The sequence below is a fragment of the Mugil cephalus genome, chromosome 2 (assembly GCF_022458985.1).
Source record: "Mugil cephalus isolate CIBA_MC_2020 chromosome 2, CIBA_Mcephalus_1.1, whole genome shotgun sequence".
Lineage (NCBI taxonomy): Eukaryota > Metazoa > Chordata > Actinopteri > Mugiliformes > Mugilidae > Mugil > Mugil cephalus.
Genome location: NC_061771.1, coordinates 21,584,966 through 21,608,390, shown reverse-complemented (window position 1 = coordinate 21,608,390; position 23,425 = coordinate 21,584,966). Strand labels below are relative to the sequence as shown.

The window sequence follows — 23,425 nt, the reverse complement described above, 5'->3', positions numbered from 1 at the left end:
GATTCTGATTTAACACACTTCCTTGAGAGATTGTTTCCACAATAATAAATGATTATGCATTATGATCATAACCTAGCCTAACATAACAACATCATTATATGTTGACCCATGTATACTGTGTGTCACGCTTCACCTCAGCATTTCAGAATCTAGACCAAAACAGGAAGAGGTCACTTTGTCAGTATATTTAATGACATTGTCATTTCCTGGACATTTCAAGATTCAAGATTCACTTTATTGATCCCCACAGGGAAATTGTTTTGTCCAAGAGTCCCAAGATAAGAAAGATTATGAACCAGACACAGACATAAGAGTATGAATGAAGACAGAAAACAGTTTGAGTTTGTTGAGTTTATCTGTGGGTGGCACAGTGGTGGCTCCGTGGTTAGCGCTGATGCCTCCAAGCGAGAAGGTTTGCATGGGTTCTCTCCGGGTACTTTGGCTTCCACCTACCTCCAAAGACATGTTCATTAGACTAATGTGTGACTCTAAATTGACCCTAGGTGTGCATGTGAGTGCGAATGGTTGTATGTCTCAGTGTTAGCCCTGTGATAAACTGGCGACTTGTCCAGGATGTATGCCAACTCTCACCCCTGCATTATGCCAGTAAGTGTCCTCACAAAGATAGCCATACAAACATGTGTGTGTGTGTGTGCATTCAGAGTCTGCACATAGATGTATAAAAATAGATGCCACAGCAAGCAAGTAGAGCTCCCCCTGCACGATACACTTTGCAACACTTTCACCACACTCCCTGTTACATTTTTGTTATCTAATGTTGGAAACATGCTAATTTACAACAGTGAACATGGTAAACATTACCACTGATACATGCTACTACGCAGTACGTTTACATGCAGAGCTTAATCGAGCTATGCTCAAAATTCGACTTTCTGACTACAGTCCTTGTCCCAGTTTACATGCAGTGCAAGAAAATCAAATAACTGTTCTCCTCCTTCACACTAGGTGGCAATACGTGTCTTTTCAGTGGGATAATACCACGTTAATATGGCCCGATTTCCAGTTGACCTATTACGCAATATAATAAACAAGAGTCATTCATGCAACCACGGATGTGGAGATGGTACCTGCGTACAAGTACCTGGGGGTCTCACTGGACAATAAACTGGACTGGTCCACCAACACAGATGCCGTCTACAAGAAGGGCCTGAGCCGGCTTTACCTCCTGAGGAGGCTCAGGTCTTTTGATGTCTGCAACAAGATGCTGCAGATGTTCTATCAGTCTGTTGTGGCGAGCACCATCTTCTTTGCTGTGGTGTCCTGGGGTGCGGGCATCAAGGCGAAGGACGCCAACAGACTGAACAAACTCATCAGAAAGGCAGAGTCTGTTGTTGGCTCTAAGCTTGTCACCCTGGAGGAGGTGGTGGAGGACAGGGTGCTGGCAAAGCTGCTGGCAATCATTTTCAATCCCTCTCACCCCCTCCACAAAACACTGGACAAGCTAAAGAGCAGCTTCAGCAACAGACTCATTCAACCCCGCAGCTCTAAGGAACGATACAGGAAAGGCATGTGACTACCTGTCACCTTTTGCACTTCCAGTATATCTTACATAGTCAAGTACTTATATGCATATATTATACCTATACGATCTACCTATCTATCTATCTATCTGTCTGTCTGTCTGTCTATCTACCTGTCCATCTATTCAAAGGACAGACATGGTTAAATAAATGAGACAACGTGACACATAGTGATGAAGCATATCCATTTATTTATTTTTAATCACATTTGAAACACGTATTATATCAAACTTTGTACAGATTAAGCTCAGAATTAACATGTATGACATTTATTACTGCGCTACACTTCACTACACTTCATCATTTAAGGGCATGTGAAGTTAAAGTGGCAATCTTGAACATTTCAGCTCTGGCAGAAAGAGAAAATCCATTTTAATACAGCACTAACAGATTCATTCATTCATTCATAAAAGTATCTGTAACCACTTCTCCTCTAGAGGGTCACAGAGAGACAGGTCACCAGTGTATCACAGGGTTAATGAGGAAGGAATTATGAGGGCAGTTATAAAACAACAACAATATTTTAGGTCAGACAGGGATTGCCTTTTCACTAATTGTGTGACAGACCATCATTGGTTTTTATTTTGCACACAGCATTCCCTCTCTGACAAGTTGGAGTTGCGCATCTCATTTCCTGCAGAGGCTGTTCCGTCTTGTTCCATTACTCCCTCCTGTGATGTCTCAAGCTGGTCTGCCAACAACAAATGGAAAAACAGCTGTTCACTAGACACATTTTTGATATAAAATATACAAATATTGCAATACTTTCAACCATAGGCCCAGTCACTGTGGTGCAAATGAATTCAGTGATCGATAAGTAACAAACATTTATTCAAGATTATTGTGATTTTGTACAAACCATTCTAAGCTGAGTCCTGAATGACTTGCAGTAGATGAAGTAGATGATCGGGTCCAGGCAGATATTGAGAATTGACATGGCGATGCTCAGCTCCTTCAGGTAGAACACAGCTTTGCTAAACGAACAGGTATTCCACAGGAAAATGTGGAGACCTCGCACTAGGTGGTATGGGAAAAAGCAAAAACAGAAGACGCCGACCAGCACTAACATCTTCCTCCGTGACTTTTCAAGCTTTTTGGAGCAGGAGGACGCCGGCTGCCTCTGCTGCGCCAGCAACACTTTGCTACCGATTTTGTAGTAGAAGAAGAGCAAGGATATGAGGACAAGCAGGAAGAGGGCGATGCAAGAGCTGTGCATGATTTTGTACAGCACGGTGAGCCGGCTGCCGTGCAAGCACTCACAATCAACCATGTTGGAGACAGGGGTCGGAAATGTGTCTTTGGTGAATGACATGATGATGTAGACGATCATCAGAGAGAGGAAGAAAACCCAGGTTACCACGGACAGGATGTGGGCACCTTTCACTGTCTGCAGGATGTGATTCCCCAAAGGATGAACAATCTTCAGATATCTGGAAAGAGGTGAGACAAACCTCAAGTGAAACCTCTGGGGTCGCATAGCATTTGTAATGCCACATTGTTGGCTAACCCTGGTCTACCTGTTTGCAGCGATGTAGCCCATGAACAGGATGCTGACATACATGTTGACGTAAAAAGTGAAAGCGCCAAAGTTGCAGTAGACCTGGAGGATATTGTCAGAGCGGCCAATGTGTTTGGTGATACGTAGAGGTAGGCTGAGGCAGAGAAGAAGGTCAGCTGCTGCCAAGTTCTTAAGGTAAACCAGGATGCTGCTGGACTGCCGCTGCTGAGCTTGGCACAGGTAAAACTTAATGATGAAGCAGTTGAGGAGGAGTCCCACCTGAAAAATAGGATGAGGATGGAGACTTAAAGCATTTACAGTCAGATATTCGCAACAATCAATTACACCACCACCACCAGCCTGAACCGTTGATACAAGGCAGGATGTATCCATGCTTTCATGCTGTTTACAAATTCTGACCTTTTTCTGACCATTCTCTGTAAAACCCTAGAGATGGTTGTGTGTGAAAATCCCAGCACCAACAGTTTCTGAGATACTCAGACCAGCCCATCTGGCACCAACAACCATACCACGTTCAAAGTCACTTCAATCCCCTTTCTTCCTCATTCTGATGCTCGGTTTGAACTTCAGCAAGTTGTCTTGATCACCTCCATATGCCTAAATGATTGAGCCATGTGATTGGCTGGTTAGCTATTTGTGTTAACAAGCAGTTGAACAGGTGTACCTAATAATGTGACCAGTGAGTGTCCTTCAAAGTAATACCATGAACCATCCATAAAAAATAAACATATATTTGTGTTTTAGTCCCATCCACCTATACTGCAGCCTGACACCAGGGGGAGCTCTACTTGCTTGCCGTGGCATCTATTTTAATACATCTATGTGCAGACACACACACACACACACACACACACACACACACACACACACACACACACACACACACACACACGTGTTTGTATGGCTATCTTTGTGAGGACACTTATTGGCATAATGCAGGGGTTCTAAACCTCAACCTTTCAACCTCTGTCTCTCTCTTTTTTCACACAATGCAAATAGATAAACATGCTGACTGAAAGGAAGGAGTTGCTAGCTAGCTTATATGTACATAATGTGTACATATGTGTGTACAGAATATTATTACGCATATTCACATTTTGGTTCCTCAGTCTTAATTTATGTTACTGTCTAACTTAAACTACTAACATATAAATCTCGTTTCATCGTGGCAGGTTGTACATCTCACCACTAACCTTTACAATGGCAATGGAGGTGATTATTAGGGCCTCTAAATGAGTGGTAGGTGGAGAAAAGCTGCATGGAGGGCTTCGTCTCCCCCCAATTAGGGCCTACATGGATGACATGACGATTGTGACGTCAACTGCTCCATGTAATAGCAGACTGCTGGATAAGTTACACAGCAACTTGCAGTGGGCTAGGATGAAAGTGAAGCTGAGTAAGTCTAGGAGTATCTCAGTTGTTAAAGGAAAGGAAGGTGCAATTTGGGTTATTGCCCCGACTAATGTGGCCATTGACAGTATGTGAGGTCCCTCTGACAAAGGTTGAGAAGCTTGAAAGGATGATTAATCATTAATTAGGAGATGGCTTGAGTGGTGCAGCCTTGTATGGGAAAGGCATACTGGAGCTCCCAGTAACTAGTCTAACAGAGGAGTTTAAGTGTGCTAAGGCTAGACTGGAGATGACTCTTATTCAGTCAAAAGATCCAGTAATGTGTACAGTTGGAGCAGTTGGTTGCATCCCCTCTGGTGGGTGCGCCCAGGGAGCATATTGGGGGTTAGGTGCTTGCTCAGGGCACCACAGCCATGTACAGGGAAGGACGTGACCTTCCGATTCCCCAGGCTGCAATTGAGGAAAAGCGGATTGAAGTAAATTCCTTATCTACTAGAACAGAGAATAGGCATATTATGTTTATTCGGGAGCGAGATAAGGCCAGACCGGCCAGGAACAGGCACAGCGAGGGGCAGCTAAGTGTGGGCGGAGTCTGGGAGGTGAGGTCAAAAGACCGGATATGTCCCTGACAGTGAAGCGAACGAGTGAGTGGCTGTGGCTAAGGAGGAAACACGCTAACTGGGGAGCATGCTTAGGTAAGGCTAGCTGTGTACTGTTAATAGGTAGCAGTTGCAGTAGGATTGATCTAATCGGTCAGTTGACAGGCACGCGATGGCTTGGTGGCTGCATTGAGGGGGGTGATTCCAGGATGCTGAAGTTCACTTCTAAGCCTTTTTGAGGTGTCGTGGGCCTAACTTAACGAAACATCTGTGAAGGGAGGTGCCCACTTGAAAACCCCAATGATGTGCCACACACTGCACACTGCCTATTGTTGTTGGCTGTGTGTTACTCCTGATACCACCTCTTATTACCTCCAACTGTGGACTAGGCTATGTAGCTGGTGTCTGGTTGTATCTTATTTCTGATATATAGGCTGCTGGTGGCTAGGCTAATAAGTAGCTGACCACTGTGCTGCTAGGTCAGTTCTCCAGTGGGACTGGGCTTCTTAAAGGGAGTTTTGCCTCAGATCATGCACAAGGGATCATAACATCTTGTCCTGTGTTTCAATATATACTTACTTTACGTGTGGTTATAATTTCCAAATTGACAGACTTCACTTAAAAGTATTATTAATTTATATTTACGTTCCGACTTCGGTGGTGGTTTGATAGTTTAGCCTCCCGTTAGCCTGGCTAACAAACCAGAGCCTCACTGGAAGGCTAGCCTAAGGCTTATTCATTAGCTGGCTAATTAGATAGTTAACTTCAGCTCCTGGACTGGCTATATTGGTCACCAAAACTGACCATAAGAATAATTCTCCAAATTCACTTACTGGATGGTCTTGTGGTAACTGCAGAACTATTAATTTGTATTTAAAATGATCCAAATGGACCAAATCCTCAAACTCAGCCAAACGGTTGTCATTTACTCAAGTGAGGACTAGCAGAGAGACCAAGACTAGCAGCTAGCGGCCTCTGGCAGCGGCTGTCATTCAAAGCCAGAATGCCTTTAATTATGCAGAATTTTAAACGTTAACAAAAAATAAACAAATGAGTTAGAAAAAAATTCACCACCTGTGCCTTTGTCACGAATAGTGAAATAAACCATTGAGATCAAAACTGTTTTTTGAACCAGGCTGTGAACATGTTTAATAATGCTGTAAAGTTGGATGCATTACCTAGCCCCTTAACTAACCCTAACCCTAACCATAACCATAACCATAACCTAACCATAACCTAATTGTAACCTTTTTCCTAGAACTGAGTTTTAACCCTCAAACAACCTCGTAAAGAAGTGATGACCAGCCAAAATGTCCTCACTTTGCACAAATGTCCTCAATCCAATGGTGTAAAACTTAAACTGGTCCTCGGAAAGATAGCTAACTACACACACGCACACACATATACTTTCCATGCCGCTCTGTCTTAAGGGGTAGGGCATAAAGACACCACCGGAAGCTTTGAATTAAATTAAAGACTAATACTGCACTGATGCACACTCAGAGACATTTAATGAAGCAGAGCTTACACATAGGGTGGACATGTAAAGGCACTGAGCAAAAGTCTTACAAATGAAGAGCTTTAAAAGAGATAAATGCCTGCGAGAATAATTTGAGTTGCTTTTAAAGGCCTAGCAGCAGACAGTTGGGAGAAGGAAAAGGACCACGATGGATATTTGAAAAACTCACCAGAAACACCAGACTGTAGATCACAATGAAGAGAGGCTGAACTGTGGAGTCGATCTGATCATGACAAGTCGAATTGTCACCTTCAGTCTGGTTTGTAACTGAGGACCGATTGCAGGAGGAGGTCTCTTCACTTCCAGTTTTGTCAGTCATTTCGCGTGATGGTCAAAATATATAATGACTGCACAAAAGATGAACTGCTCTCTTTACTGCTTCCTTTTGTTAGACTGTGATACCCATGTGGTCACAGTGACGTATTAAACAACTTCCTTTCGAGTTAAGCCACAGTGTCTCACATACTGCTTTTAACTTTAGGCTGCTCAACACCATGCGTGCAGTTTAAATGTATCACATGAAAATCCAACAACAATGAAGACCTGTCCCCTTGTTATTTGTTCCACTTTGATGAATGTCTATATAAGGTGACAAAATAGCTTAGTCCACCACCTGAGTCTCATTATTAATAGGCTATGGAGAGAAGTGCAAAGCTGCAATCAGTGCATGTTCATGTTTCCTCAATAAATGTTCACTTGATATCTCCTTATTGATCTGTTTAAATCTTCACCTGGCATTAGACATTTGCCTCCCACCCAGACCAGACCAGGCACCCCCACCCCATAGCAACAGCACTTCTTGATGGGCAGAGGTCACCCCCAGCAGGATGCAGCCTTACACAAACACACGCACACAAAAACATTTTAGGAACAACTAAAAGAACTTAAAAAAAAACAAAAAAACAGCACAAGGTGTTGACCTGGCCTCCAAATTCACTAGATCCCAAACTGAACATGTATCTGTGGACTCCATCTACAGTTGTCTGAGCTACACTTGACCTCTTTATGTAGGGCTGTGACTCATTGTCACTCTAGAGCGAGTCCCCTCTACAGTTACCAGTATAGACATGTCAGACAACCGCAATAGCGAGTTCAGTGATCATTATCTCTCTCTATGTCTGTTTAGTTTGAGAATAAATTTCAGTCAGGGCAGCTCAGTGGTCCAGTGGTTACCACTGCAGCACGAAGGTTATGGGTACAAATACATCGGGCCTGGTTTCTGATTTCCTCCCACTCTCCACTGACACGCTCGTTACGTTATTTGGGGATTATAAATTGACCAGCCCTGTGATAGCCTGGAGACATGTTGAGGGGGTATCCTGCCCCACACCCAGTGACCCATTACCCTCCGGAGGACAAGTGATTACTGAATATTAAGATTTTTCTTTGTCCCGCAATGGGGAAATTGCAGTTTACAACAGCATACAAGAGAGCAGCAAAAATACCAACATGAATGAATGAGTGAATGAATGAATGAATGATTGATATGTTAGTATGATCATTTTTACATGTGACCTGATCTTGACCTGCCCACATTATTGTTATTACTGAAGCATCAGTGTGTAGCTGCAGCTGCTGCAGCTGTAACTACTAATAAAGTAAAAAGAGTTGTGTTCAGGTGATTTATTGCAGAAGTAAGAAGAAACAACACAGTTCTGATACAGACAGACATTTGTGGTTTCTAATCTTTGATTTTTTGCTGATATGTACTGGATCTTTTGAACATTTACTGAAATGAAACCACTTAGAGAGAAAAAAATCTGAATTGTGGCCTCGTACACACGCAGGTTTTGTGAGAAACAGTTAACTGATTATTAACAATAAACTGGTTGGAAATGACTATTTCTAATGTGTCATATTTTCAAAGTTTGTCTTATTATCCACCGTTTAAAGATGATGAAAGAAACATTCCTAAAAACCACAAGTAAAAATAAAGAGAAATAAAATAAGTATTATCTAGTCAAATAAAATAGAAAACAGTGTAATCAAAATATGTACAGAATTAGCATTATGGACAAATTTAAAAAAGTAGTTGGCAAAACAGTGCATGGCACCGGTGGCATGGATTGTGTCGCATTGCGTTTCCTTGTCCAGTGAGAGAGGGAGGTAAACTCCAACATGTTTCCACTCTTTCATATAATATAGAGAGAAAGTATAATTTCAGAATTTCACCTAGAAAGGACCCACAGAAATACTGTAGATCCTCTCATTTCCTCAGTATAGGAAAACGCAAACAACTGCTACATGTCTGTGTATCTGTGTTTGCCTAATTATTACGTTGTGTCATCTGTTCCACACGGGACAGGTTACTAATTAGGAGTTTCCTCTATTTTGCACGTCACCTGTTTCCGCTGTTTGCACCTGTTTAAAGACTCGATAGAAGATGACAGTTTTCTTTAATGGATAACTAGATGAGGAACAAAGAACAGATAATTTCAGATACAAAGGTCATGGGGCAAGATTCCCTCGTCTTGCTAAACACTCATCACTGTGAAGAGTTTAGGGTGTCGGTATTCATTCTTTTGTCTCTTTTCTTCAGGTGTTTATTTATTTATTTATTTATTTTGCCTAAAATCTGTTGAGAGGATACATCTGAATCAGCCTTAAAAAGTCTAATTTATAGTCAAATAGAATAACTCATGTCTGGCAAGGGGCCACATCCCTAGAAGCAATAAAGCAACAATATGACTTTGCAACAACAACAAAAATAATAAGACCTTCATGACTGTTGTTCTCTGTAAACAAAACATCTATGTCACATGCTCCCACAGACACACCCTCTGTGGGCTCTTTAAAAGTGCCCTGCTCCCCAGTGGGATCTATTTGAATCAAGACTGACCCAGGCAGCGCTGACCCGAGCAAGGATGATGCAGGTAAAACTCGAAGCATTTCATGGACAATTGTTGTATTTATTCTTATATGTCATAACAGTGAACTATCAAATGTAGTGTTGAAAAAGTGGAATGAATCTCATTCATGTGGTTAGGTTTAGAGATACTTTATTATTCCCCTAGAGAAGGGAAACTGGGTCATGCTACATCTAGTGGCAAGTTTAAAAAAACAAACAAACAAACAAACAAACAAATTGTACTTTCAGTTATTGTTGCCGGCATGAAGCTTTGAAGACAGGATTGAGATGAGATGAGGATTGAGATGGCTCCTCAGTTTAGCACCGTCTTGGTGGCGTAGGGTTATCCAGGTACAATATGCTTTAGAAAAAATCTGTAACAATTCTTCCAGGGAGTCCAGCTTCACATTCACAATGCTGCTAGAGCCTTGTGAATGTGAGTCTGCTGAGTTCGTCTTTGACTGGGAATGCATCATGTCGAGAGTCAAAAAGTCGGCACCAAAAGCATCTTAATAGTAGAACAAATCTTGAGTTAATCATCAAAAATGCCCAAAACTTAACCCAAACTGATAAATAAAACATGTCATCAATAATCTATTTCTGTTGTTCACTTTAAACGATGGCTGTTCGATATAGTTAGTTAAATATTAACCACCGCTCTTAGTTCCCAGGTTCTGTCTCCAGACTTCAGACCTTTGAACTCACTGTAAACAAACACAGAATAGATAAAGATTCATATTTTAGTCATTAGGCTATTTTTAAGTAAAAATAAATAAAAATTTATTTATTTACTCAAGTCTTATTAAATTCTCCAGAGAAGTTATATTTCAAACAATAATCACAACACTGCTGTAAGACTGACATGCTCAGACTCGTCCTGCATGGAAAACCCAAATGTTATAACTGTGGTATGAACAAGCTGATGGAAAGAGTCATGTTTACTTCTTGTTTCCCCCTTATTACATTTTTTTTAAAATCTTCACAGGAAGATTGAAATACAAGTGAAATACAGGAAGTGAAAGTTACTTAGTTGGTTAAAGCAATACTCAATCATCAGTTATCACTTACAAAATCTGTTTATTAGCTTCATTCAGAAGAAAGAAAGAAAAGATGACTGATGGTGACTGATGCTATGATCTCCTTTCTTCTCACGCAGGAGACACTTGTCATAACCGTGCTGGTTCTGGTTGCCTCAGTCCGCTCCGACTCCCAGTTCTACCTGCCCATCGACTGTGATGACATCTATCACCGTGACAACACAAGTGCCAGTGGGGTGTACACCATCTACCCAGGAGGCCCAGCTTCACCTTTGAATGTCTATTGCGACATGGAGACCGACGGAGGCAGATGGACGGTCAGTACAACACTTTATATTCTCTTTATGACAATAAGTGAAATTACTTTGTTACCAGTTTAAAGCCTTGAATCGTCACTGAGACATCCATACTTTATGATCTAAATCTAACTGCGAAAGCTAACTAATTAGCATGCTTTATTTCATTGGTTTGACCTTTGAATAGAGCTTTAATCTTAAAATAAGCTATTCATCATAGAGGGGTTAGTGGCGTTTGCTTTTAATGTGAAGCAGAGTTCGTTTTTCAGGCCCCAAACTGCACTGAATCAGTGATGTTGGATTCATGTTAATGAGTATTTAACATTTTTTAATTTATTGGGGAAAATTATATATATGTACATATATGAAATGTATAATCAACCAAAGATGTTGCATCCCCCCCTGCAGTACCTCCATGGAACCACTAGGGGTCGCAGACCCCCTGTTGAAGGCCTATGATTGTAAAGCACTTTGAGATGCATCTTTTATGTATGAAAAATAAAGTTTGATTTGATTTGACAGGTATAAACCAATCAGCCACAACATTATGACCACTGACAGGAGAAATAATTAACATTGACCATCTTGTGGCAATTCAATGCTTTGCTGGGAAACTTTTGGACCTGGCATTAGATATGCATGTAGCACCTAGACCAGACCAGGCACCCTCACCCCATAGCAATGACACTCCTTGATGGCAGCAGCCATCCCCAGCAGGATGCAGCCTGACACAAACACACACACACACAAGAAACATGAGAAACACAAGGTGTTGACCTGGCCTCCAACTTCACCAGATCCCAAACTGATCAAGTATCTGTGGGATGACCCCTCCCCTCAACCCATAGGAACCAAAGCCCCCAACTAACAACTTCCTGTTGCAAGACATAAGACATAGGACAGCCTCAGAGGGCCCATGTCCAGTCAAATGTTTGGATGTTGAGACCTTCTCACTGAACTGAATTAGTAGGTGTGTCCAAACATCTGACTGGTAGTGTAGATGAAGCTCTAAACCCAATCACAGACTTGTTATTACATTCAAGTGTTGATTCATGTTAGTAAACCCGTCTCTTTGACTCTCATTCACACTCTCAGGTGTTTCATAGGAGGATTGACGGGACGGAAAACTTCTACAGGCCCTGGAAATACTATAAGACGGGATTTGGGAATGTAGCTGGAGAATATTGGTTGGATAAGATCAATGAGGAAATTTCACCTCCGCTAAGGTGACATGAAATCATGCAGCGTATTATTTTCAGACTACTGCATCAATTACAGGGGAAATGAGGTTAAGAGATGTTCACAATGTGAGATGAAACAGAGCTTTGGGGGTCTTTCCAGGCCTGGAAAACATCTTATTGCTGACTATGAGGAAGAAGAACGAGCTCCGAGTCGACATGGAAGACTGGGAGCAAGGAGAGGCCTCCGCTCAGTACTCGTCTTTCTCAGTTGACTCAGAGGACAGCGGCTACCAGCTTCAACTGTGGAGCTTCACCGGCGGAAATGCAGTTTAGCGTCGGTGTGAGTCTTCGTTAGAGAAGATGAATGTCAGGGCAGAAGGGAGCATCGTCTTGAATCAATACAAAAGTTTTCAAGTGAAGACTGCTCATTTATAACTCTTTGGTACTCCACTGTTAGCTAAGGGAACTGTAAAATAGGTCTTTGAAACCTGAACACAACACTGCAGAGTGCAAACAATAACTGGTTAATTTATAAAACCGTATGCTGACGTGAGAAACTACAACAAGCTCCCTCAGCGCGTCCAGGCTAGCTTGGATTTCTGTTTAACAGTTCTCAGGTGTCCCGTCAAGGAGGATGTCGCCGAATGCAGGTTTCTGGCTTTGTTTGGACTGTGCTGAGTAAGTCTTTTTGCAAGTAGTTACGCAGCGGTTAAAGGTCAGTGTCTGCTTAAAAGCAAGCTGTCACTCGGTTACTTGGTGTTACAATTTGGTAGCTGGTGTCTGTGTAACTTGGGCTAACGTGTCAAGACGAGCTAATTTGGTCTTGGTTGGGTTGGCATTAGCTTGTTAGCTTAACATAATCGGGTTAAGCTATCGCGTTGTGGCGGTTTAACTCGGTCAAGTCCAGCAAGTGTGGTATTAGCCCCGTGCTAGCGACAGTGACAGACTAACGTGTTGTGACGAGCCTTCTGTACAACGTCTTCTCTCCACCTCAGTATGTCGTCGAGCGCTACCCCCACCAAAGGGCTGGTGCCGAAGGCAAAGGAAGCTGCATCCCGCCCGTGCCCCACGGCTTGCGGTGCATCAATTTCGGGCAGGGACCCTCACCCTATGTGCATTGCCTGCATGGGCTGTAAACACGCCCAGGCTTCACTAGCTGACCCGCAAGGGTGTTTTCACTGTGCTTCGATGCCGGAGACAATTTTGGAGAGGAGATTGGGAGTAGCGGTAGCCAACAGTCAGGATCCCTGTCTGGCGGCTATCTCTACCAGAGACTCCGATGAACATCAGCCGCGAGCCACTACGAGCTGGGCGGACATGATGGAGGTGGAGTCCCCGGTTATGCCCCCTGTTGTTCGAAGGGATCAACGAGGGCGTAGCTGGAGATGAGGACGCAGAGTGCGACGCTAACTCTGACCTCCGCGATTTGGACGACATGGAGAAAGAGGAGGATGACTCCAGCTTCCCGGCTCAGACGTCCAGGCCACCAAGTGGAGCCGATATGGTTCCCCCGGTGGATAGCGACTTGTATGAAGTCTGCAAACGGGCTGCGGCTGAGCTGGCTATCCCGTGGCCGGCTGCCCAGGGCCCTGAGGGGACTGAGCGGGACCTGTATGATGGTAAGAGGCTTCCAGCAGCTCCTTCTGTAGCTAAACAGCTTTTACCAGCAGTCCCTGCATGCATGAAGGAAATGAGACAGTATTAGTCTGCTCCGTTTAAGAGCAAGCTTCCTACCAAGGGCTGCTCTAAGCTAGAGATTGAGGGTATGGGTGAGCTGGGGTTGACCGAACCCCCAGCGGTGGAACCTTCAGTGGCTTATCACCTCCACCCTAACCGCCGATCCATTTCAGTTTCTTCTTGCATTTCTCTGCCCAATAAAATAGACCGCGTCACTGCAGCTATTTATGAGAGAATGTATAAATATGCTGCGCAGTCAGTGTGTTCGGTCAATGCAGTCACACTGTTGTCTGCCTATCAGGGTGAGATCCTGGAGGAGATGGGGCGGCCTAACCCAGACCTCTGGGATGAAATATGCGTTGTGAACGATTTAATCTTGCGCTCATCCAGAGGAGCGGTCCAGGGCTGTGGTCGTGTGATGGGGCTTGCAGTCTCAGGTGAGAGAGCGTTATGGCTGAACCTGTCAGGCTTAGGTGACTCTCAGAAGGCCGAGGTAATGGATGCACCCTTTGACCCCACCAAGGGTCTCTTTGGCCCGGCTTTGGAAAAGATGAGAGAGACAAGCACCCGTTGGAAGCAGGAGGGAGAAGCCTTTGACCTCTGCTTACCTCGAAAACCCACTCCTCACCCACCCCAGACATCCAGACCTGGCTTCGCAGCGAGAGCTGCAGCAGTAAGAGGAAAACCAGGTGGTGTCAGGTCACAGAGACACACAGTAGGACAACACCCCAACCAACAGGCCAAGGCTGAGAATCCAAGGCCGTGGGGTAAACATTCCTTTGCAGCAGTGGCTGGCAGGAAAGGTTCGTCTCATCCCGGAGAGGGGATGAAGAAGCGGCCATCCTAACGTGGTCTTCTCCCTCACCTTCTCCTCCCTTAAAAAGAAGAAAAACGGTAAGGGAGGAGATCAGCCCCATTGTTCAGTGTTTAGAGGCTCCTATGGTTCACAGTTTTCCAGGAGTCCTCTGTCCGTCTCCCTCCCCACAGGTTCAGGGAAAGCAGACTCAGGGGCAGGTTTCACAGTGTCACCAAGCACAAGTGTTCCACAGTTCACTGTCAGTGTCACCAAACACGTCAGAGTGCCACCAAGCACAGAGTTCTGTTTTGGGGAAGACGGAAATAAAAATTGCATTTCTGCAGCCAGGCAGTTTGCCGAGGGCAGAATGCTCCCCCCAACACCAAAAAACACACAACTCACATTCGTGCGACACAATGAGTCCACTTGGTTTGAAGCGAAAGGTGGTGCGCATGCGCAGTTCATCCCTGGGTATTAAAAACATCTGCTCTCACCTCATCTGCTCTCACCTCATGGGTACCACTGGGGATGGTGACATCCAGGGTAACCATGACAACGGACGCGTCCTTCAGGGGATGGGGTGCGACGTTGATGGGCAGAGCAATGAACGGGGTTTGGTCCAAGGAGATGGCTCAGGCTCACATAAATGTGTTGAAGCTACAAGCAGTGTTCTTAGCACTGAGACATTTCCTGCCCTTTCTCAGCGGTCGTCATGTTTTACTGAAAACGGACAACTCTACTGTAGTGGCTTACATCAACCGCCAGGGCGGCACACGCTCTCTGCAGTTACACAGGTTGGCTCAGAGATTGATTGTGTGGAGCAGCTCAAGACTGATGTCCCTTCGAGCAACTCATGTGCCAGGGATTTTGAACCTGGGGGCAGATTTACTGTCCAGAGGAAACCCACTGTACGGGGAATGGAGACTTCATCCACAAGTGGTGGAGCAGATATGGCGAAAATTTGTCCAGGCTGCCGTAGATCTCTTCGCCTCGCAAGAAAACAGTCAGTGTCCTCTGTTCTTCTCCCTGACAGATCTCACTGGGGATAGATGCTATGGCCCATCCATGGCCAAACGTCCAGCTTTATGCTTTGCCACCCCTCAGCTTGCTCTCCCCAACTCTAACCAGAGCGAGAGAGCAGAGTTTGTCGCTAATTTTGATAGCTCCTCATTGGCCATCCAAACACTGGGTGGCAGAGATAATTCAACCTCTGGTGGATGTCCCCTGGCCTCTACCCATTCGCAGGGATATTCTATCCCAAGCACGAGGGGAAATCTGCCACCCACACCCAGAACACATGGCTCTATGGGCCTGGCCTGTGAAAGGTGGAATTTGAATGCTGCAGGTCTGCCCCCAGAGGTCATCGAGACCATTCAGAACGCCAGAGCCTCTTCTACCCGCTCTCTTTACAGTAGTAAGTGGCGAATTTTTGAAGAGTGGTGCAGTAATAGACACAATGTTCCTTTTCAATGTTCATTGGTGGATGTATTGTGTTTCCTGCAGGAGTTGGTGGATAAAGGGAAAGCCTTTTCCACAATTAAGGTCTACTTAGCAGCAATTACAGCTTGCCATGTGGGCTTTGGTGACAAGCCGGTTTGCCAGCACCCTCTTGTTTGTCGTTTCATGAGAGGTGCTCGCCGTAAGCTCCCAGTTTCCAGGCCCCTGGTCCCAATGTGGGATTTATCATTGGTGTTGGATGCTCTTTCTCACCACCCATTTGAGCCTCTTGAGGCAGTAGGGATGAAATTTCTCTCAATTAAGACAGCATTACTTTTGGCATTAACCACAGCCAAGCGGGTGGGTGACCTACAGGCTCTGTCTATCCATCCTTCAAGTTCTGCAACTAGTTCCTGAACTCACTAATGTGTGCCTGCAACCTAATCCAGCATATGTGCCTAAGGTGTTGGAATCATCATACAGATGTCCCACCGTGGAGCTCTTGGCTTTTCACCCTCCCCCATTCTCCTCAGAGGATGACAAGTGACTTAACAAATTGTGCCCAGTGCGGGCGCTGGGGATGTACATGGAGAGGACGGCTGAATTCAGAAGTACTGATCAGTTGCTTGTTTCCTGGGCTGCTTCTCATAGAGGCAGGCCGTTGTCACGACAAAGATTGTCGCACTGGATTGTGGAAGCCATATCTGTGGCTTATAGGTGTAAGGGTCTTCATCCTCCTCTGGGAGTGAGAGCCCATTCCACAAGGGGCTGGCTTCATCGTGGGCCTTATTCAGAGGAATGTCAGTTCAGGACATTTGTTCAGCGGCGAGTTGGGCCATATCGCTCACTTTCGTGCGCTTTTACAGGCTGGATGTTGCTCAGGCATCACTGTCTCATGCAGTCTTGGAGGCAGGAGCTTCCAGCCCTGTCTAATAGTTTCATTGCAGGTTGGTTTAGCTCTCATTTGTGGGGAGCTGATGCAATACGAGAGTGGGCTATATCTCCCATAGTGAAACACCGAGCGAAGTTAGAAAAAGAACTTTGGGTTACATTACGTAATCCATTACGTAATCCCTGGTTCTTTGATAACAGAGTGAGGTGTTTCACCAGCACTTCCCTCCTTGCACAGGCACGGAAAGAAACCGGGCTAGAATGAGTAAGGAGGGGTTGGTTGACAGTGATAGTACAAGGGGGCGGGGCCCGTATCACAGGTCAATCTGTCTGTCAAAGACAGACGTTGTGCCATTGGAGCTTCCGTAGTTGGTCACGCCCAAGGCGATTCCCATAGTGAAACACAGAGCAAAGTTAGAAAAAGAACAGCTTCTGTCGTTGTTCAGGTAAAGATGGACCTTGCATTTCTTCTTCCGGACGAGATAGTGAAATGCAACGCATGATTTTTCCCTTTCTTGTGAGAGAGATGACACCCACGCAGGGGCATTGATGTCTGCCTGGGCCTCAATTTCTTTAGCTCCTAGAATCTTTGAAATACATGTACGGTGTCCGGTCTGACACTTGAGTCTTCTTCAACACATTCATCATCTTGCTTTGTTGTTGTGTCCCGTGGTTCGACTTCTGCACTTGCCTGGTCCACGCTTTCATCTTCTAAGTCCTCCTCATCGCTGCCATCTGAGTTTACCCCCACACATCTTCCAGTGGGAGTCCGTTCCTCCTCCATATCATCGTCACCTTCCTCAGACTGCTCCAGGTCACTTTCCCATCCACAACAATCCCCAATTCACCGTCTAAAAATACACCGCAAAGAAAAAACAAATCAGTATTTATGTATTTCTTCTTTACGCAAGCGTAATTGCATTCATATGAAAAAATGTTTTTCTAAGTAATATATTTCTTTGGTTTTCATAGTATTTTTATCCTGCTGTTCTGAGTAATTTCCTGTTTTTTGGATTTTGCTAATCTCAAAATCTAGAAAAAAAAATCAGAAAAGAGGAAAAAAATAACTGAGAAAAACAAACCAAAAAAAAACTATATATATGTTATATATATATATATATATATATATATATATATATAGTTTTATATAGTTATAGTCATGACTTTGTACAATATATATAACTATATATAGTTATATATATTATATATTTATATATATATAAATACTATATACTGTTATTATACTGGCATTATTATATAATCTTCTTATTGTTATTATATATTATATTATTATATTATATACTATAATACTAATATATACTGTTTAGGTACAATAACACAACCATCATATCATCAGTAAAATTGCCATCATCTTGCCACTGCACCTTATCTATCTATCTATCTATCTATCTATCTATCTATCTATCTATCTATCTATCTATCTATCTATCTATCTATCTATCTATCTATCTATCTATCTATCTATCTATCTATCTATCTGTCTGTCTGTCTGTCTGTCTGTCTGTCTGTCTGTCTGTCTATTCAAAGGACAAACATGGTTAAATGAGACAACGTGACACAGTGATGAAGCATATCCATTTATTTGTTTTTAATCACATTTGAAACACGTATTATATCAAACATTATACAGATTAAGCTCAGAATTAACATGTATGACATTTATGAAACACTCTCACACACTGTCACACACTGACATTTTATGAGGGAAGAAATAAAACAACAACAATATTTTAGGTCAGACAGGGATGTCCTTTTCACTAATTGTGTGACAGACCATCATTGGTTTTTATTTTGTACACAGCATTCCCTCTCTGACAAGTTGGAGTTGCGCATCTCATTTCCTGCAGAGGCTGTTCCGTCTTGTTCCATTACTCCCTCCTGTGATGTCTCAAGCTGGTCTGCCAACAACAAATGGAAACAAACAAAAAAAAAAAAAAAATCAAAAACAGCTGTTAACTAGACACATTTTTGATATAAAATATACAAATATTGCAATACTTTCAACCATAGGCCCAGTCACTGTGGTGCAAATTAATTCAGTGATCGATAAGTAACAAACATTTATTCAAAATTATTGTGATTTTGTACAAACCATTCCAAGCTGAGTCCTGAATGCCTTGCAGTAGATGAAGTAGATGATCGGGTCCAGGCAGATATTGAGAATTGACATGGCGATGCTCAGCTCCTTCAGGTAGAACACAGCTTTGCTAAGTGAACAGTTAGTCCACAGGAAAATGTGGAGACCTCGCACTAGGTGGTATGGGAAAAAGCAAAAACAGAAGACGCCGACCAGCACTAACATCTTGCTCCGTGACTTTTCAAGCTTTTTGGAGCAGGAGGAAGCCGGCTGCCTCTGCTGCGCCAGCAACACTTGGTGACCGATTTTGTAGTAGAAGAAGAGCAAGGATACGAGGACAAGCAGGAAGAGGGCGATGCAACAGCTGTGCATGATTTTGTACAACACGGTGAGCCGGCTGCCGTGCAAGCACTCACAATCAACCATGTTGGAGACAGGGGTCGGAACTGTGTCTTTGGTGAATGACATGATGATGTAGACGATCTTCAGAGAGAGGAAGAAAACCCAGGTTACCACGGACAGGATGTGGGCACCTTTCACTGTCTGCAGGATGTGAGTCCCCAAAGGATGAACAATCTTCAGAAATCTGGAAAGAGGTGAGACAAACCTCAAGTGACAACTTTAGATCTATCGAACTGAACCTCTGGGGTCGCATAGCATTTGTAATGCTACATTGTTGGCTAACCCTGGCCTACCTGTTTGCAGCGATGTAGCCCATGAACAGGATGCTGACATATATGTTGACATAAAAGGTGGAAGCGCCAAATTTGCAGTAGACCTGGAGGATAGTGTCAGAGCGGCCAATGTGTTTGGTGATACGTAGAGGTAGGCTGAGGCAGTGAAGAAGGTCAGCTGCTGCCAAGTTCTTAAGGTAAACCAGGATGCTGCTGGACTGCCGCTGCTGAGCTTGGCACAGGTAAAACTTAATGATGCAGCAGTTGAGGAGGAGTCCCACCTGAAAAATAGGATGAGGATGGAGACTTATAGCATTTACAGTCAGATATTCGCAACAATCAATTACACCACCACCACCAGCCTGAACCGTTGATACAAGGCAGGATGTATCCATGCTTTCATGCTGTTTACAAATTCTGACCTTTTTCTGACCATTCTCTGTAAAACCCTGGAGATGGTTGTGTGTGAAAATCCCAGCACCAACAGTTTCTGAGATACTCAGACCAGCCCATCTGGCACCAACAACCATACCACGTTCAAAGTCACTTCAATCCCCTTTCTTCCTCATTCTGATGCTCGGTTTGAACTTCAGCAAGTTGTCTTGATCACCTAAATGATTGAGCCATGTGATTGGCTAATAAGCTATTTGTGTTAACAAGCAGTTGAACAGGTGTACCTAATGTGACCAGTGAGTGTCCTTCAAAGTAATACCAGGAACCATCCATAAAAAATAAACATACATTTGTGTTTTAGTCCCATCCACCTATACTGCAGCCCGACACCAGGGGGAGCTCTACTTGCTTGCCGTGGCATCTATTTTTACACATCTATGTGCAGACTCTGAATGCACACACACACACACACACACACACACACACACACACACACACACACATACACACACACACACGTGTTTGTATCTTTGTGAGGACACTTATTGGCATATTGCAGGGGTTCTAAACCTCAACCTCTCAACCTCTCTCACTCTTTTTTTTCACACAATGCAAATAAATAAACATGCTGACTGAAAGGAAGGAGTTGCTAGCTAGCTTATATGTACATAATTTGTACATATGTGTATACAAAATAATATTACGCATATTCACATTTTGGTTCCTCAATCTTAATTTATATTACTGTCTAACCTAAACTACTTACATATAAATCTCGTTTCATCGTGGCAGGTTGTACAATCTCACCACTAACCTTTACAATGGCAATGGAGGTGATTATTAGGGCCTCTAAATGAGTGGTAGGTGGAGAAAAGCTGCATGGAGGGCTTTGTCTCCCCCCAATTAGGGCCTACATGGATAACATGACGACTGTGACGTCAACTGCTCCATGTACTAGCAGACTGCTGGACAAGTTAAAAGCAACTTGCAGTGGGCTAGGATGAAAGTGAAGCCGAGTAAGTCTAGGAGTATCTCAGTTGTTAAAGGAAAGGAAGGTGCAATTTGGGTTATTGCCCCGACTAATGTGGCCATTGACAGTATGTGAGGTCCCTCTGACAAAGGTTGAGAAGCTTGAAAGGATGATTAATTCATTAATTAGGAGATGGCTTGGTGTCCCACGCTGCTTAAGTACTGCAGCCTTGTATGGGAAAGGCATACTGGAGCTCCCAGTAACTAGTCTAACAGAGGAGTTTAAGTGTGCTAAGGCTAGACTGGAGATGACTCTTACTCAGTCAAAAGATCCAGTAATGTGTACAGTTGGAGCAGTGGGCTGCATCCCCTCTGGTGGGTACACCCAGGGAGCATATTGGGGGTTAGGTGCTTGCTCAGGGCACCACAGCCATGTACAGGGCGGGAGGTGAACCTGTGACCCTCCGAACCCCAAGCTGCAATTGAGGAAAAGGCATATTATGTTTATTCGGGAGCGAGATAAGGCCAGACCGGCCAGGAACAGGCACAGCGAGGGGCAGCTAAGTGTGGGCGGAGTCTGGGAGGTGAGGTCAAAAGACCGGATATGTCCCTGACAGTGAAGCGAACGAGTGAGTGGCTGTGGCTAAGGAGGAAACACGCTAACTGGGGAGCATGCTTAGGTAAGGCTAGCTGTGTACTGTTAATAGGTAGCAGTTGTAGTAGGATTGATCTAATCGGTCAGTTGACAGGCACGCGATGGCTTGGTGGCTGCATTGAGGGGGGTGATTCCAGGATGCTGAAGTTCACTTCTAAGCCTTCTTGAGGTGTCGTGGGCCTAGCTTAACGAAACATCGGTGAAGGGAGGTGCCCACTTGAAAACCCTAATGATGTGCCACACACTGCACACTGCCTATTGTTGTTGGCTAGGCTTGTTAGCTGGCATTTTCTTGTGTGTTACTCCTGATACCACCTCTTATTACCTCCAACTGCGGACTAGGCTATGTAGCTGGTGTCTGGTTGTGTCTTATTTCTGATATAGGCTGCTGGTGGCTAGGCTAATAAGTAGCTGACCACTGGTCTGCTGGTCAGTTCTCCAGTTGGACTGGGCTTCTAAAGGAGTTTTGCCTCAGATCATGGCACAAGGGATCATAACATCTTGTCCTGTGTATCAATATATACTTACTTTACGTGGTGGATTAATATTTCCCAAATTGACAGACTTCACTTAAAAGTATTATTAATTATTATTTACGTTCCGACTTCGGTGGTGGTTTGATAGATAGCCTCCCGTTAGCCTGGCTAACAAACCAGAGCCTCGCTGGAAGGCTAGCCTAAGGCTTATTCATTAGCTGCCTGATTAGATAGTTAACTTCAGCTCCTGGACTGGCTATATTGGTCACCAACACTGAACATTGGAATAATTTTCCAAATTCACTTACTAGATAGTCTTGTGGGAACTGCAGAACTATTATTTTTTATTTAAAATGATCCAAATGGACCAAATCCTCAAACTCAGCCAAATGGTTGTCATTTACTCAAGTGAGAACTAGCAGAGAGACCAAGACTAGCAGCTAGCGGCCTCTGGCAGCAGCTGTCACTCAAAGCGAAAAAAATTCACCACCTGTGCCTTTGTCACAAATAGTGAAATAAACCATTGAGATCAAAACTGTTTTTTGAACCAGCCTGTAAACATGTTTAATAATGCTGTAAAGTTGGATGCATTACCTAGCCCCTTAACTAACCCTAACCCTAACCCTAACCATAACCATAACCTAACCATAACCATAACCATAATTGTAACCTTTATCCTTAAACAGAGTTTTAACCCTCAAACAACCTCGTAAAGAAGTGATGACCAGCCAAAATGTCCTCACTTTGCACAAATGTCCTCAATCCAATGGTGTAAAACTTAAACTGGTCCTCGGAAAGATAGCTAACTACACACACGCACACACATATACTTTCCATGCCGCTCTGTCTTAAGGGGTAGGGCATAAAGACACCACCGGAAGCTTTCAAACTGAATTAAATTAAAGACTAATACTGCACTGATGCACACTCAGAGACATTTAATGAAGCAGAGCTTACACATAGGGTGAACATGTAAAGCCACTGAGCAAAAGTCTTACAAATGAAGAGCTTTAAAAGAGAAAAATGCCTGCGAGAATAATTTGAGCTGCTTTTAAAGGCCTAGCAGCAGACAGTTGGGAGAAGGAAAAGGACCACGATGGATATTTGAGAAGCTCACCAGAAACACCAGACTGTAGATCACAATGAAGAGAGGCTGAACTGTTGAGTCGATCTGATCAAAACAAGTCGAATTGTCACCTTCAGTCTGGTTTGTAACTGAGGACCGATTGCAGGAGGTCTCTTCACTTCCAGTTTTGTCAGTCATTTCGCGTGATGGTCAAAATATATAATGACTGCACAAAAGATGAAATGCTCTCTTAACTGTTTCCTTCTGTAAAGTGTGATACCCATGTGGTCACAGTGGTGTATTAAACAACTTCCTTTCCAGTTAAGCCACAGTTCTCACATACTGCTTTTAACTTTAGGCTGCTCAACACCATGCGTGCAGTCTAAATGTATCACATGAAAGT

General features: G+C 43.8%; 3 protein-coding genes across 3 annotated transcripts; 1 reads left to right on the top strand and 2 right to left on the bottom strand.

The window, feature by feature from the left end:
- Positions 1-1,712: 1,712 nt before the first annotated feature.
- LOC125004426 (G-protein coupled receptor 87-like) lies at positions 1,713-6,923 on the bottom strand. The gene is made up of 4 exons (XM_047579015.1): positions 6,698-6,923; positions 3,059-3,318; positions 2,401-2,971; positions 1,713-2,232 (listed from the first exon to the last, which is right to left on the bottom strand). Exons 1-4 carry the CDS (start codon positions 6,845-6,847, stop codon positions 2,203-2,205), a joined length of 1,011 nt encoding a protein of 336 aa, XP_047434971.1. The 5' UTR covers positions 6,848-6,923; the 3' UTR covers positions 1,713-2,202.
- Positions 6,924-9,355: 2,432 nt separating this feature from the next.
- LOC125003450 (microfibril-associated glycoprotein 4-like) lies at positions 9,356-12,223 on the top strand. Its single transcript, XM_047577405.1, has 4 exons — positions 9,356-9,401; positions 10,533-10,730; positions 11,805-11,901; positions 12,051-12,223. The coding sequence occupies exons 1-4, from the start codon at positions 9,393-9,395 to the stop codon at positions 12,221-12,223; spliced, it is 477 nt and encodes a 158-aa protein (XP_047433361.1). The 5' UTR covers positions 9,356-9,392.
- Positions 12,224-18,218: 5,995 nt separating this feature from the next.
- Positions 18,219-23,220, bottom strand: LOC125003448 (P2Y purinoceptor 14-like). The gene is made up of 4 exons (XM_047577404.1): positions 23,074-23,220; positions 19,485-19,744; positions 18,805-19,408; positions 18,219-18,610 (listed from the first exon to the last, which is right to left on the bottom strand). Exons 1-4 carry the CDS (start codon positions 23,218-23,220, stop codon positions 18,581-18,583), a joined length of 1,041 nt encoding a protein of 346 aa, XP_047433360.1. The 3' UTR covers positions 18,219-18,580.
- Positions 23,221-23,425: the final 205 nt, after the last annotated feature.

What these genes read in the sequence shown, in the direction of transcription:
- LOC125004426 (XM_047579015.1), bottom strand. Translation starts at nt 6,847, where the DNA reads ATGACTGACAAAACTGGAAGTGAAGAGACCTCCTCCTGCAATCGGTCC. An exon ending in TCTACAGTCTGGTGTTTCTG is followed by an intron (nt 3,319 to 6,697) that starts GTGAGTTTTTCA and finishes CCTATTTTTCAG; the next exon opens with GTGGGACTCCTCCTCAACTG. An exon ending in TCAGGACTCAGCTTAGAATG is followed by an intron (nt 2,233 to 2,400) that starts GTTTGTACAAAA and finishes TGTTGTTGGCAG; the next exon opens with ACCAGCTTGAGACATCACAG.
- LOC125003450 (XM_047577405.1), top strand. An exon ending in CCGACGGAGGCAGATGGACG is followed by an intron (nt 10,731 to 11,804) that starts GTCAGTACAACA and finishes TCACACTCTCAG; the next exon opens with GTGTTTCATAGGAGGATTGA. An exon ending in AGCTGGAGAATATTGGTTGG is followed by an intron (nt 11,902 to 12,050) that starts ATAAGATCAATG and finishes GGGTCTTTCCAG; the next exon opens with GCCTGGAAAACATCTTATTG.
- LOC125003448 (XM_047577404.1), bottom strand. Translation starts at nt 23,220, where the DNA reads ATGACTGACAAAACTGGAAGTGAAGAGACCTCCTGCAATCGGTCCTCA. An exon ending in GGCTACATCGCTGCAAACAG is followed by an intron (nt 19,409 to 19,484) that starts GTAGGCCAGGGT and finishes ATAGATCTAAAG; the next exon opens with TTGTCACTTGAGGTTTGTCT. An exon ending in TCAGGACTCAGCTTGGAATG is followed by an intron (nt 18,611 to 18,804) that starts GTTTGTACAAAA and finishes TGTTGTTGGCAG; the next exon opens with ACCAGCTTGAGACATCACAG.